At 33.7% G+C, this 16,012-nt stretch overlaps 1 protein-coding gene across 1 annotated transcript; it reads left to right on the forward strand.

The window, feature by feature from the left end:
* The first annotated feature begins 5,518 nt into the window (after positions 1–5,518).
* On the forward strand, positions 5,519–6,777 carry LOC145813538 (uncharacterized). Its single transcript, XM_082909066.1, has one exon. The coding sequence runs from the start codon at positions 5,534–5,536 to the stop codon at positions 6,389–6,391; it is 858 nt and encodes a 285-aa protein (XP_082765192.1). The 5' UTR covers positions 5,519–5,533; the 3' UTR covers positions 6,392–6,777.
* Positions 6,778–16,012: the final 9,235 nt, after the last annotated feature.

The following is a 16,012-nucleotide window of genomic DNA, read 5'->3' on the forward strand; positions in this document are numbered from 1 at the left end:
ATTAAATTATTAAAAAAATTTAATAATTATTTTAAGGGATTTTTATTGATATATCCCTTAAAACGGAGCTTTTTTGATAAGTCCCATTTCTAAGAGTTTTATTACATCCAACCTATATTCTTTTTTATTATTCCATTAGATCCTATTTTAAAATATTTATAAAACTCACTTATAAAATAAATATAATATTGTAAGAAGTGTTTTAGTTTAAGTTATAGAAAGAAATATATACATATATCTATATATATATATATATGTATCTATATGTATTTTTTTATCTTTTATTATTTTTTAACTAAATAACATAAACATTAAAATTAATATTTTTTAACTAGGCGAGTCGGGTTGGGTTAAAACTCTTTATTCGAAACCTAGCTCGAAAATTAAATGGGCTCAAAAAATATGTCCAACCTAGCCTATGGGCTAAGTATTTTTCTCAAACCCTAAAAATATTGGGCTGGGCTGGGCTGGGTTGGGCGGATTGGGCGGGCCATCGAAGCCACATCGACTCTTGTTAGTGGGTTTATTATGGTTCCTTTTAATATTTCAATTTTTTTTTTTATAGAATTTTAAGTATATATTACTTATGAAAAAAAAAACTAAGTCAAATCAATACTGTTTTGATCATTGAAAAAATTAATAATAATCATGTCTTTGAAATACATTATTTATTTATTTTTTTTAAATAAGTTCAATAAAATAAAAAATTATAAGTATCTGATCAATCTAATTTTTTCATAAATTATATATAAGGTCATATAAAATAAATGATTCAGATTATCCAAACAAAATCTATAATGGACTCCAGTAGCGATCAAGGTTTTCAAATTTAAACTTGATAGAATTAAGACATATTAATTAACAATAATAGTAAGTAGGGATTTTAAAAAGAATTTATGGATTTTCAAATAATTCTTTTTTTTTTTTTGTGTGTGTGCATTTGGAATTAATTGAAATTATAAATGAAAAAATAATTCCATTTTTCTATTTGGATTGGTGAGAATTTTTTTTTTTTTTTTTTTTTTTAAAGAAGATAATGGTGCTCTTGTTGATTGAGTTTTCTCCCTTTTTTTTCTTTTTCTTTTTTTTTTTGTGAATATTCCAAAAAATTAAACTATTTATGTAAATAACTAATTTTTTAAACTATTTATCAAACGGACTTACTTTTTAAAATCGCAAGTTTAAAATACGATTTCGTAGTGAAATCGCATATTGAACATGCAATTTCATATTGACATGGCTCACATCTATACATCAATTAGTCAAGTCAATATGAAATTACATCTTCAAGATGATGAAATCCCATTTTGAACATGGGATTTCATGATGAACTCCCATTTTGAACTTGTGCTTTTAAAAAAGTAGGTTAGTTTGATAAATAGTTTGAAAATGGATTACTTTGATAAATAGTTTGATTTTTTAGAATATTTAAATATATATATATATATATAATAAAAAAATAAAAAATAAAAACTCCTTGTTGATTACTTCAGATTTTGATAATTTTAGTTACTTTGAAATCGAACTATTTTTGGTATTAAAAATAAAAATCCTAAAAAAAATATTAAAATGTTAATAGATTAAATTGCAATTAATAAATATTTGATGTCTCTCCACAAACTCAAATTTCCGCTAAACTCAAGTTATTTTTGTGAAATTGCAAGAGGTCTTTTTAATTATGTTAAATCCCACTTTGCATTCCATTAATTTCGAATATGAATAAAGTTATACATACTAATTGGTATACTAATTTATATACTAACAAATGATGTGACATAATTTTGGAGGTTTTAGATCTTTGTAGTTTGTATAATAGGTAGGGTTTATAATTTTGAAATAACAATGTTATAACATATATTGGTACAGTAATAACCAATTAGTGCGTGTAGCACCACTGTTTCGAGCATATCAAATTCTATTTTCAAATGATAATTCTATCAAAATTCGTCAAATTGTATCATTTCTGGAATACTAAATAATTACTCCATTTAAAACACTACAGTATAAAAAATAAAGGATAAATTATAATTTAACCGCCTGTGGTTTGCCTCAAAAACACAGAGTCCCCCTATAGTTTCATTTATAACACTTAAACCCTGTACTTCACACCATAGTGCAATATTCGATGGACATAACAGAAGTTGTAAAAAGTCATAAATGCCCCTAGATATTTTACATCCCTCAGTCGTTTCGTTTCAGTTGACTAATACCAGTATTCGCATCTCTATGTTTTTTTTTCTTCACTCTCTCTCTCTCTATCTATCTATCTATCTTCTCTCTTACCGTGGTTGATTGGACTGAACTAAGGTTTCATCATTGATTTCACCATCATATTGCGAACGCCATTACTAGTTTAGGTATGTGTTGTTTACCCTAATTTATTTGGATCGTTAGATGTTGATTTTCTCTAATTTTGCTTCATAACTGAGTGTGTGGTATGCCCATATTGCTTTAATTTTTGGGAATTGTGATTAAAGTGGGGCAGGGTGGGATTTTTTTATTCACATATTTGTTTTTATATACTTTAGTTTTTTGTATTCATGCCTTTTATTACTTTATTTTTTGGGGATGGTAGTTAAAGTGGGGTGGGTTGGGATGGGCTGGGGTATAGAGGTTCACAAACAATAGGTATTTTTTTATGATGTTAACTTTGGGTTTTTTTTATGATGTTGACTTTTTAGATGGGGTATTTTGTTCATATATTCTGTTTATAGTTGTATTCATATATTCCATTCATATATTCTGTTTATGTTTAGAGATTTTGTAATTTTTCATGCATGCCATACCTGTATTGGTGTAATGTTTTTTTAATTTTGATGAAGGTGGGGTATAGTTTGTTGTGGCCCCAAGGGGATTTGAATTAAATATTGAGGAATTGGATTAATAATCAAATATGAATTAAATAGTGTGGTCCAAGGATTATGATTGTTGTTATGTGGCCCCAATGAGTTTGAGTTTTGTAATGTAATATTGTGAAGTTTTGTTGTTTTGTGCAGTGCAGTAAAAAAAAAAATGATTTTTGAGATCAACTATAATAGGTACTTCAGTAAGCCTCCTAATATTGGTTATAACAAGGGAAAGTGGAATATATATATATATATATATATGATGTTGATCCTAACAAACTATCTTTTATTGAGATTCATACCATCTTGAGGGAGATGAAAATAGATGGCTATAGTACTTCTGTTTTGTGGTATACGAAACTTGGAAAAACTTTGGATGATGGGTTGACAATAATGGAAGAAGATGTTGATGTATATACCATGATATGTGATTATGAGGGTATAGATGTGATTCCATTATTTGCGGAGAAGGGTCAAGAACCATTACAAGTGATAAGTCCAAAAAGGAAACATTTGGTACCCCCAAGAGTACCAGTTACTGCTAAGCAGGCACTAAATTGTCAAGAGATGGAAAATATAAGTGAAGAAGAGATGGATTGTGGAGATGGAGTGCAAAATGTAGGTGATGAGGAAATGCATAATGGAGATGGAGATAAAAGAGCAGCAGATGAAGATGTCAGAGATGAGGAAAGGGATAATAGAGCTTGGAATGAAGAAAATAGTGATGATCCTGATTACATTGTGTTGGAAAAATTGGTTTAATATAGGCATATTTTTTTTTTAGCTCAATTTTGAGTGGGCCCCGAACGTCTTTTAGGAGTGGGTCCGAAGAGGTGACGTATTCCTTGCCGCGTGGCAAGTCACACGGTGAAGACGGAACGTCAAAACCATTTATGAGTGAATGAGAAGTTGACGTCGTTTTCAGGTTTAACATTAATTTTTTAGATAAAATTCATTTGAATTTTTTAATAAAAAAATTATTGTGGGAATTTAATTTAAATTCTAAATTAATTTTTGGGTTCCTAAGTAGTCTCCTTAAATTTGTACCTCTTTCTTTATTTATTAAACTATTTAATTTGTTATATATATATATATATATATGTATTCAAATAGTTTATATATATATATATATATATTCAAAATAGTTTATAAAATAAAGTCCAAACAGGTTTTTCACTTTTGACTTTGATTAAACTATTCTAATAGTTTAAATAAAGTATATTCCAAACAGTTTGTTTGATAGTTCTCCAAACAGCTACTTTTTCAAATTTGTTTGGAAGGAAAAAAACTGCTTCATGTGGTACGGGCAATTTTTCTTCAAATTTGTCCAGATCTGTATAATATTCAAAACAGTATCTATTGCACGTGTTCACTACATGTAATTGCACCTGTTCGGGAGTGTGATGCTGCCTATAAATACTTGGGTTTACCAACAGTCTTGGGAATGAAAAACAGTCTCATAAATTGTCTTTTTTGCTGTCCAAATTATTTTTAGTGCATTATTCTTCATTTTAGATTTTAGAATAAATATTCAAAGAGTAAGAACACAGGTTTGGTTCGCCGAACAATTTGTTTTGCAGTGCTACTACAAGTTGATTAAAGATCATTGTATCCTGAGAGATAGACGCCACTCAACCGTAAGCACCATAGCGGGGCGAATCTGTCTTAAGGACAGAGTGTCACACACTCGACTTGGTCTTAATTTTATTTCGGTTCGATAAATAAATCTGGTATGTTATTTATTTATTTTTTTTGAATTTATTTCAAGTTATTTTATTTACACAGAAGATTGTTCCAACAATCTTAAGACAGATTCGAATTATTCTGTTTACAGAATTTTTTGTTTGTTTTTTTTTTTCATTCATCGTAAATATTTTCGGAAGAAAATTATTTTCTGTGGATTTACAAAATAATATTTTGGTTGGAAAAACAAATAGTAATTATATGCTATTTGATAGATAGTAGTAATATACTGTCTCTTTTCTTTGACAACTAGTAGTACGATACTGGTGTCATTAACAATTCAGAATATATTTTTGTGAAATTTTGTCAGAAAATTAATTTTGATTTTTAGAATTTATTTTCTGAATTTTCATTAATTAAAATTCTGTTTCAGTATTTTAATTATTGGAGTGTTACAAGAAATTTAAGTTTCTGTGCGAAATTAATTTGGTTAAATAAAATTTTATTTTATTTTCAAATTAATTGAAAAATAAAAGTTATAGTTTTTTATTTCTTTTATTTTCACAGAATTTAATTTCTTGTGTGGAATTAATTTGGTTAAATAAAATTTTATTTTATTTTCAAATTAATTGAAAAATAAAAGTTATAGTTTTTTATTTCTTTTATTTTTACAGAATTTAATTTCTTGTGTGGAATTAATTTGGTTAAATAAAATTTTATTTTATTTTCAAATTAATTGGAAAATAAAAGTTACATTCTTGTTTTTTTTTATTTTTACAGAATTTAATTCTGTGAATTTGGTTTAATTTTCTGTGTAGTGTAAAATTCTAATTATAATTTTGTTTATATATTAGACTTGATGGCTACTGAAACTAATGCCCAAACAAGTACTACTGTGGTGGCTGCGATTGCACCAACCCCCCCCTGTGATGACAGTACCAATAAATCATGGAGAGCAGCTAGAGAAGTTCTCAGGAACTGACTTTAAAAGATGGCAACAGAAAATGTTGTTCTATCTTACAACTCTGAACCTGGCTCGTTTTCTCCGTGAAGATGCTCCTATCCTGAAAGAGGATGAAACTGACCGGCAAGTGGTTGCTGCGGTTGATGCTTGGAAACATGCCGATTTCCTTTACCGGAATTATGTCTTGAACGGACTTGACAACACATTGTACAACGTCTACAGTCTGATCAAGACAGCAAAGGAACTTTGGGAATCGTTGGAGAAAAAGTATAAAACGGAAGATGCCGGCTCAAAGAAATTTGTGGTTGGTAGATTCTTGGATTTTGTAATGGTTGATTCAAAAACTGTGATCAACCAAGCTCAAGATTTCCAACTCATTCTACATGACATTCACGCAGAAGGTATGTCTCTCAGTGAATCCTTCCAAGTTGTAGCCTTAATTGAAAAATTACCAAAAGGCTGGAAGGAATTCAAGAACTACCACAAACACAAGCGCAAAGAAATTTCTATGGACGAATTAATTGTGCGTTTGAGAATTGAGGAGGACAACCGCAATTCTGAAAAGCGGGCTGGTAAGCATCCTATGGAGTCTAAGGAAAATGTGGTGGAACATGCTTCAAAAACTAAGAAACGAAAGTCTTCTGGAGAAAGTTCATCACAAGGCTCTAAAGGAGGGGATAATAAAAAGTACAAGTTTAATGGAAAATGTTACATCTGTGACAAAGAGGGACATCGGGCCAAAGATTGTCGTAGCAAAGGCAAAAACAAAAGAAGAACAAGCAAGAAGCCTGCACAAGCCCACATGACTGAAGTGGACAATATTTCCAATGGTATAGATGATATCAATCTTTCTGCAGTTGTTTCCGAGGCAAATCTTGTCGGAAATCCTAAAGAATAGTGGGTGGACACTGGTGCTACTCGCCATATTTGTGCCGACAAAAAGATGTTCACATCTTATTCTATAGTGGACAATGGTGAACAACTGTTTATGGGCAACTCCTCAACTTCCAAAGTTGAAGGACAAGGAAAGATTGTACTCAAGATGACATTTGGAAAGGAACTCACTCTCAACAATGTACTGCATGTACCGGACATTCGTAAGAATTTAGTTTCCGGATCTTTGTTGAGTAAGAATGGGTTTAGGCTAGTTTTTGAAAGTGACAAATTTGTACTTACCAAAAACGGGATGTATATAGGAAAAGGTTACATGTCTGATGGCCTTTTCAAGTTAAATGTAATGACCGTTGTACCCTCAGTTATTAATAATACTACATCTTCTTCTTACTTGCTTGAGTCTTCAAATTTATGGCATGGCAGACTAGGACATGTTAATTATGGATCTTTGCGTAGATTAATTAATATGGAATGTTTACCTAAATTTGACATTGATTCAAATCATAAATGTGAAATTTGTGTTGAGGCAAAATTATCTAAAACTCCTTTTCATTCAATTGAAAGAAGTACGGAACCACTTGAATTAATTCATAGTGACATTTGTGATTTTAAATCAATTCAAACCAGAGGTGGAAAAAAGTATATAATCACTTTTATAGATGACTATACTAGATATAGTTATATTTATTTAATTCGAACCAAGGATGAAGCTTTGGAAATTTTCATTCAATATAAGAATGAAGTTGAAAATCAACTTGGTAAGAAAATCAAGAAACTTAGAAGTGATAGAGGTGGTGAATATGAATCACCTTTTGGTGAATTTTGTAAAGAACATGGAATAATTCATCAAACCACAGCTCCTTACTCACCTCAGCAAAATGGAATTGCTGAAAGAAAAAATAGGACTTTAAAAGAAATGATGAATGCCATGTTAATCAGTTCTAGATTACCTCAGAACTTGTGGGGGGAAGCAATACTTTCTGCTAATTATATTTTAAATAAAATACCTCGAAAGAAAGTAAATCAAACACCTTATGAATTGTGGCATGGAAGAGTACCATCTTACAAATACTTAAAAGTGTGGGGGTGTTTGGCTAAAGTGGCTATTCCTAGTCCTAAAAAGACTAAGATAGGTCCTAAGACCATTGATTGCATTTTCATTGGTTATGCCAAGAATAGTAGTGCATATCGGTTTTTGATTCATAAATCAGAACATTCCGAAATGCATGTAAATACTATTATTGAGTCTCGGAATGCATCATTCTTTGAACATGTATTTCCAAATAAGACTGGACAAGATACTAGTAATAATAAGAGATCTTTTGATGCTATTACTAGTAATGATCAAGAACATGATCAAGAGCAAGAGTTAGACCAAAATGAGGAAGAAGAACCTAGGCATAGTAAACGTGCTAGAACATCAAAATCTTTTGGTCCAGATTTTCTAACATTTTTGTTAGAAAATGAGCCTTTAACTTTTAAAGAGGCTATGTCCAGTCCTGAAGCTCCTTTATGGAAAGAAGCTGTCAACAGTGAAGTTGAATCCATATTGCAAAATCACACTTGGGAATTAGTGGACTTGCCACCAGGTTGTAAACCTCTTGGGTACAAGTGGATTTTCAAAAGAAAATTGAAAGCGGATGGATCAATTGACAAATACAAGGCAAGACTTGTGGTAAAAGGTTTTAGACAAAAAGAAGGTCTTGATTACTTTGACACATACTCACCGGTTACTAGAATAACATCCATTAGAATGCTAATTGCCATTGCATCTCTATACAATTTAAAAATTCATCAAATGGATGTAAAAACCACTTTCTTAAATGGTGAGTTAAATGAAGAAATTTACATGGAACAACCAGAAGGGTTTTCTGTTCCAGAGAAAGAAAATAAAGTGTGTAAATTGGTTAAATTATTATATGGTTTAAAACAAGCGCCAAAGCAATGGCATGAGAAATTTGACAAGGCAATGATGTCAAATGGATTTAAAATTAATGAGTGTAATAAATGTGTTTATATTAAAAACACAGATAAAGGTTATGTTATTGTATGTCTTTATGTAGATGATATGCTCATCATAGGTAGTAATAATGACATGATTAAAACTACCAAGAAAATGTTGAATAAACATTTTGACATGAATGACATGGGCATTGCTGATGTAATTCTTGGTATGAAAATTACCAAAACATCATAAGGATATGCTTTGTCACAATCTCATTACATTGAGAAAATACTTGACAAATTCAGCAAAGATGATGATCATCTTGCTAGAACACCTATAGATGTTAATTTGTATCTTTCTAAGAATGTACAGGAAAGTATTTCTTAATTAGAGTATGCCCAAATTATTGGAAGCTTAATGTACTTGATGAACTGCACTCGCCCAGATATAGCTTATGCAGTAAGTAAATTAAGTAGATATACGAGTAATCTGGGAGTAGAACACTGGAAAGCAATTATAAGGGTTCTAAGGTATCTCCGATTTACTCGTAATATTGGGCTGAATTATACTAGATATCCAGCAGTACTTGAAGGATACTGTGATGTAAATTGGATATCGGATACTAGAGACTCAAAGTCCACCAGTGGGTATGTCTTTACTCTTGGTGGGGCGACTGTATCTTGGAAATCTTCCAAACAGACTTGTATTCCTAGGTCTACTATGGAATCTGAATTCATAGCTTTAGACAAAGCAGGGGAAGAGGCAGAATGGCTTTGCCACTTCCTTGAAGATATTCCAATATGGCCAAAACCGGTGCCTGCTATATGCATACATTGCGATAGTCAATCAGCTATAGGTAGAGCACAGAGTCATATGTATAACGGTAAGTCACGACACATTCGTCGTCGACATAACACCGTGAGACAACTACTCTCTAATGGAATTATTTCCATAGAATATGTTAAGTCTAAAGACAACATAGCGGATCCACTAACCAAAGGGTTAGCAAGAGAGTTAGTTGTGAATTCATCAAGGGGAATGGGACTTAAGCCTATTAAATAAGAGTTACCACAACGGCAACCCAACCTAGTTGACTGGAGATCCCAAGATCTAGGTTCAAAGGGACAACCGAGTTGTGATTGACTCAGAAGGATCACTGGGGAGTCTAACTCCTACCCATTTCTTTGATGAAATAGTGATGTCTGCAGCGTTAAAGGTTAAGTAAAATTTTAATGATTCTTATATCTAGGTAAACCTAGTGGAGTATGGCAAGATACTCTCCATAAGAATCACCTATATGAGTGTGAACTGGGCCGGTTCTATGAGATTTGTGAAGGGCTACAATTCTCTAGAACACTCATGAAAGACTAGGTTGTTCAGGGCCAAAATGAACACAATAGTGAGAACTAAACTGTGTCTGGGAATATACTGTGTGAGTTCTATTGTCTTGGTTTACACAAACGGCTGAACAGTTCAAGACATCATGTTCACTGGTTAGCTAGTAAATCCGACAGTGCTCACAAGGGAAGGTTCAAAGCCAAAAGCTACCTATCCTTTGCAGAATATTTTCAATTTCTGTACTCTCTGTATTTAGATCATGTTGTTGCATTTTCTCTCCGTCAAATTCCATTCATGTGGGGGATTGTTGGAAAAATTAGTTTAATATAGGCATATTTTTTTTTTAGCTCAATTTTGAGTGGGCCCCGAACGTCTTTTTGGGGTGGGTCCGAAGAGGTGACGTGTTCCTTGCCGCGTGGCAAGTCACACGGTGAAGACGGAACGTCAAAACCATTTATGGGTGAATGAGAAGTTGACGTCGTTTTCAGGTTTAACATTAATTTTTTAGATAAAATTCATTTGAATTTTTTAATAAAAAAATTATTGTGGGAATTTAATTTAAATTCTAAATTTAATTTTTGGGTTCCTAAGTAGTCTTCTTAAATTTGTACCACTTTCTTTATTTATTAAACTATTTAATTTGTTTTATATATATATATATATGTATTCAAATAGTTTATATATATATATATATATATATTCAAAATAGTTTATAAAATAAAGTCCAAACAGGTTTTTCACTTTTGACTTTGATTAAACTATTCTAATAGTTTAAATAAAGTATATTCCAAACAGTTTGTTTGATAGTTCTCCAAACGGCTACTTTTTCAAATTTGTTTGGAATGAAGAAAACTGCTTCATGTGGTACAGGCAGTTTTTCTTCAAATTTGTCCAGATCTGTATAATATTCAAAACAGTATCTGTTGCACCTGTTCACTACATGTAATTGCACCTGTTCGGGAGTGTGATGTTGCCTATAAATACTTGGGTTTACCAACAGTCTTGGGAATGAAAAACAGTCTCATAAATTGTCTTTTTTGCTGTCCAAATTATTTTTAGTGCATTATTCTTCATTTTAGATTTTAGAATAAATATTCAGAGAGTAAGAACACAGGTTTGGTTCGCCGAACAATTTGTTTTGGAGTGCTACTACAAGTTGATTAAAGATCATTGTATCCTGAGAGATAGACGCCACTCAACCGTAAGCACCATAGCGGGGCGAATCTGTCTTAAGGACAGAGTGTCACACACTCGACTTGGTCTTAATTTTATTTCGGTTCGATAAATAAATCTGGTATGTTATTTATTTATTTTGTTTGAATTTATTTCAAGTTATTTTATTTACACAGAAGATTGTTCCAACACATTGATGATGTGAATGATGATAGTGGTTCAGAAGATGAAGACTATGAAAGTGATGAACCTGGCTGGTTGAATGAGGGTTTAGAGGGGCCAAAAGATGATGAAATTTTCTCACCAGGGGAGACTGTAAAGAAAAGAAAGAGGCAACCTCCTTCATGTGATCAAAGGGCAGATGAAGGGTGGTATTTTGATCCTGAGAATGAAGATTTACATAGTGTACATAACTCATCAGATGAGGAATGTGAAGATAAATATCCTGAGTTCATTGAGGAAGTAGATATGAAGAAGCCACAACTCAAACTTGGAATGAAGTTTGCCACCCCTCAAATTTTTAGAAAGGCAATGAAAGAGGAGAATATCCAACATGGTTATGACATAAAGTACGTACGGAATGATAACTCTAGAATTACTGTAGTGTGCAAGCATGAATGTGGATAGAGATTGCGTGCTTCTCCCATACAAGGTGAGAGAACTTTTCAAATAAAATCATTCCAGCCAAAGCATGCATGTGGAAGGTCATATAATAATCACTTAGTGAACTCAACTTACTTGGCACACAAGTAGATGGACAAGGGATGACCCTAACATCAAAGTTGGGCCTATGCAGAAGACAGTTTGAAAGGAGTTAATGATTAATGTTAGTATGCCTCAATTGTATAGGGCTAAAGAGAAAGCAAGAGAAGTTATTGAAGGGGATCAAAGGCTCCAATATGCAAAGGTGTATGATTATTGTGAAATAGTGAGGTTGCATAATCCTAATAGTGTAATGTAAGTAGTGGTGGATAAGCCCAATGAAGACATGCTTAGGCCTAACTTTGAATTATCCCCAGTTTTCCAGAGGTTATATGTTGGGTTTGTAGCCCTTAGAACATGATTTGTTGGAGGATGCAGGCCTATTATAGGATTGGATGGGTGTCATTTGAAAGGAATCTATGGTGGACAATTATTATGTGCACTTGGAAGGGATGGGAACAACAATTATTTTCCAATTTCATGGGCAGCTGTTGAAGCAAAAAGTAAAGATTCTTGGGTGTGGTTTTTAAGGCAACTCATGGATGATATTGGTAGTGTTGATGACATGGGATGGGTCTTCATTTATGACAAACAGAAGGGGTTGGTACCTACATTTGAGGAGGTAATGCCAAATGTGGAACATATGTTCTGTATAAGGCATATTTACTCAAATTTCAAAGCAAAGTTCAAAGGAATTGAATTGAGGGACCTATTATGGAAGGCAGCTGCAACTGGGACTGTGAGGGAATTTGAATTTCACATGAACAAGTCAAAGGAAATGGATCCAAAAAAGAAAGCATACAAGTGGCTAAGGAAGATAGATCCTGCTTTATGGACTAGGTCCTATTTCAGCCCAAGAAATAGGTATGATACATTGGTGAACAACATGTGTGAGTCATTCAATAACAACATCTTGGAAGCTAGGGACAAACCCATAATCAGTATGCTTGAATGGATTAGAAGGAGGGTAATGCACATGATTCAAATCAAGAAGGAAGGTAACCTGAACCTCCAATTTCATTTTATTTTGCAATACATTCTACAACAATGACTTAATATAGATATAAATCATTGCAGCCCAGAAGGAAGCTCCCCAGTGGGAGGACCAACACATCCTCAACTCAAGTAAGATCTGTCCATTTTGCATACTTGTTAGATCATTGCAGCCCAATTCTATTGTTGATTTGCATACTTGTTACATCATTGCAGCCCACTAGAGTTGGTCAAACATTTGAAAAACTTCCAATTATGAGAGGCAACACATCAGCATCTTAGATAAGCTCTCTCTTATATGGGTGTCATTTGGTTTTTGACATAGTTGACAAAATATAATTTCTTACTTGGACCATTATTATTGCAGCCCACTAGAGTTCAATATAGTTCTCCAGAATTTGATAACTCATCATCTCAGGTATACTCAAATTTCATTTGCAAGTTCATATGCTTTTTACATAACTCATAACATTTGATTGCATACTTGTTAAATCATTACAGCCCAGGACTACTGAATTTGGCCAAAATTCTCCACATTTCCCAACTTGGATGGGCAATACATCTTCATCTCAGGTAAACTCTATCTCTCTCTTCTATGCAACTTTATTTGCTTTTATAGTATTTCACAAAATGTAATTGGATACTTATGTGTGTTGCAGCCCACTAGTTATGGTAGAGGAAGAGGTAAATGTAGACACCCCATTTTTGACCGCCCTTAAGACTTGGGCGCTACTGATGGTTTATTTGGTAATGAAAGTTGTGCAATGCAAAGGTTCAATTTCTTCAACAAGGAGAGAGTCAAATCCCAACTTCATACCCCTTTTTGGACCAAAATGATCTTATCAAAAGATTTTAGACCTTAAAACCCTCTCTTTCAAAATATTTTTGAAAATAGGTTCCTACGATGTTCCGAGGCTCGCATTTTGTTAAATGTTGTGCTTTTCGGTAAGCCGAGCAAGGACAAAGTGGAAATGAATGAAAGAGAGATGAAATCTTTGAAAAATCTTTCAAAACACCTTGTTTATGGGTTTGGAGTTGAGGAAAAGAAGAGAAGAGGGAAGAAACCCAGTTGAGGAAGAAGTTGGGTATGAATCGTTAAGAGAGAGAGAGAGCAACCCTCACTAAATCGGCCCTATCCTTTTGTATAATTAGATTTAAGCTACGAGGCCACCACCATTGGAAACAAGACTTCCGGGGCTTCATTTTACACTCAAGAATCTCCTAAAGCCGAGTCCGGATGGGTGAGGTATGATTGGTTGAAGTTGGGCATCATTCTTGTTGGACCGAAACTGAGCAGCCTTCATTAAAAGAGGGATATCTCTTAGCACAGTTAGAATTTTGATTCAAGGCTGCCACCATTGGAAATCTTACTTCCGGGGCTTCAATTTGGACACAAGAATAACCTAAAAAGGAGTTCATGTGAAGGAGTTATGCCCATTTGAAGTTGGACCTGCAGAGTAGAATGTCCTATCGGCCACAAATGTGCACAGTCGGCCATGGAGATGGCCGATCGGCCATCACAAGTAGCAGGCCGGCACCAAAGATGGCCGGCCTGCCAAGAGTGACACAAACTCAGAATTTTTGAAGATATTTCTTGTCACGACCCAAACCCGCCCCTATGAGTTTAGCACCGTAACTGGTCAGTAATCCGAGATTACCGAAGGCTTGCTTAACAGTCAAATAGAATTACAGAGTACAGGGGCTGGTGGAAGCCAATACAGTAATTAAAAGATGTCCAATGAGCTGTAACATTCTGTATGCAAAAAAACTTTTCATATCATATACGCATATACAATCAGTACCAAGACAGTATGTACAATATATACAGTCATTCAGGACAGGGACTTAATCCCTACTTAAAACAGCACAGTACAAAACATTCAGTCTATACAGACTAGAGACAAAAAGGGAAAACTAAAAAACCCCAGACAGCCTCGGCTTGAACAGTTCTGGAACCTCAAAGTAAAGCATAAAGGTTGGCTTGAAAAAACTAGAGTTAACCCCGACGCTCCTAGCAATGGTCCGGTGCCAGTACACCTACATATATATATGAGCAGTGAGTTAAAGCCCAGTGAATAACATAATGCGTAAAGAGGTTAAGAATGAATGTCCTTTCAGTATTGAAAAAAGTCAATTGATTCAGTGTATCAATCATTCAGTCATAGCAGTCATATGTGGTACATCCATTAGCAGAACAGTACAATAAACAGTAGGTCTTGAAAGACCGAACAGTCAATGATGGCTATCATAACAGTAAACAGAAGTTCCAAAATAGAACTGACAGAGATCTCTATAACAATAGCAGTAACAGTAACAGTAGTAGCTAAGGATGCCACAATACAATTCAGAATAGAGAACAAACATTCATTCAGTTAATAGTAAACAGTTCAGTTGATCATTCAGAAAATATTCATTTTCGAACATATCTTTACAACATTGTTACTCACAGAGTTCTGAGCTATAGATAAGCTAGTACGCGTCTCCGGATGCCAACCCTACACAGTTACAGAGTGAACACACAGTAAGCTACACAGTTGGCAAAATAATAACTTAATCCTTAGTTTGCTAGTGTGGTTCTACATCAATATCCTCATTAAGATGCCTTAAACTAGGCTTAAGAATGCCTAGAACGGAATGAGGATGCAAAGATGCACTTTAAAAATATTTTCAGAATTTTCAGAAAACAGAGGTCCTGCTCGAGCGTGGTTTTACCCGCTCGAGCGTACAGGCAGACACAATACTCCGCTCGAGCGCGAGTTACCCCGCTCAAGCGGACTATAAAACATGCTAAAAGTACTGGATGTGTGAAATCGATTGGGCGCTCGATACTCGTTCGAGCGTGTGACACAAGTCCTCACTCGAGCGTCCAATACCCTGCTCGAGCGGACTATAAAACAGTGTAAAGTGCTGGATGCACGAATTTCACGCTCGAGCGCCAATCACTCCGCTCGAGCGTGAGTCCAAAATCTGGAATTTTCAGATTTGAACCTCAAGCTCAAAAACAAGTTTTAAAACACCAAATTCGATCCTCTTGGACCAATTTTCTGGAAAACTCTTGTAAACTCATAATATAACATGTTTCAAAGATTAATTTGAGAAATCAAAGCCCAAAGGTAGTTCAATTAAATCCAATTTCAAACCAATTTTCATCAACATAACTCAAACATGACATGCATGAGTTTAAACCAATTCAAAGCTTCAATTACTTGCTCAAATGAGCCTCAACTTCCAAAAACAAGATGAAAACATGGACTATAACAATAATATGAACATGTATGTACCAAATTCCATGTAATCAACCTCAAAATACAACAATGTAGACATGCATGCATGATATATGCTACAATTCAACATTTTAGGACCAATTCTAGGCTCAACTCTTCAATTTAGAATGAACCACGCAAGAACTAACTTAAATACATCAATGAGAGGTTGAATATCCTACCTTGGGTCCTCAATCACAAGACTAGAAGC

Source organism: Camellia sinensis, chromosome 15, assembly GCF_055761805.1.
Source record: "Camellia sinensis isolate YWXY chromosome 15, ASM5576180v1, whole genome shotgun sequence".
Taxonomy (NCBI): Eukaryota; Viridiplantae; Streptophyta; class Magnoliopsida; order Ericales; family Theaceae; genus Camellia; species Camellia sinensis.

Bases quoted from the DNA above. Each gene is read 5' to 3' on its own strand.
- LOC145813538 (XM_082909066.1), top strand. From the start codon at position 5,534: ATGTTGTTCTATCTTACAACTCTGAACCTGGCTCGTTTTCTCCGTGAA.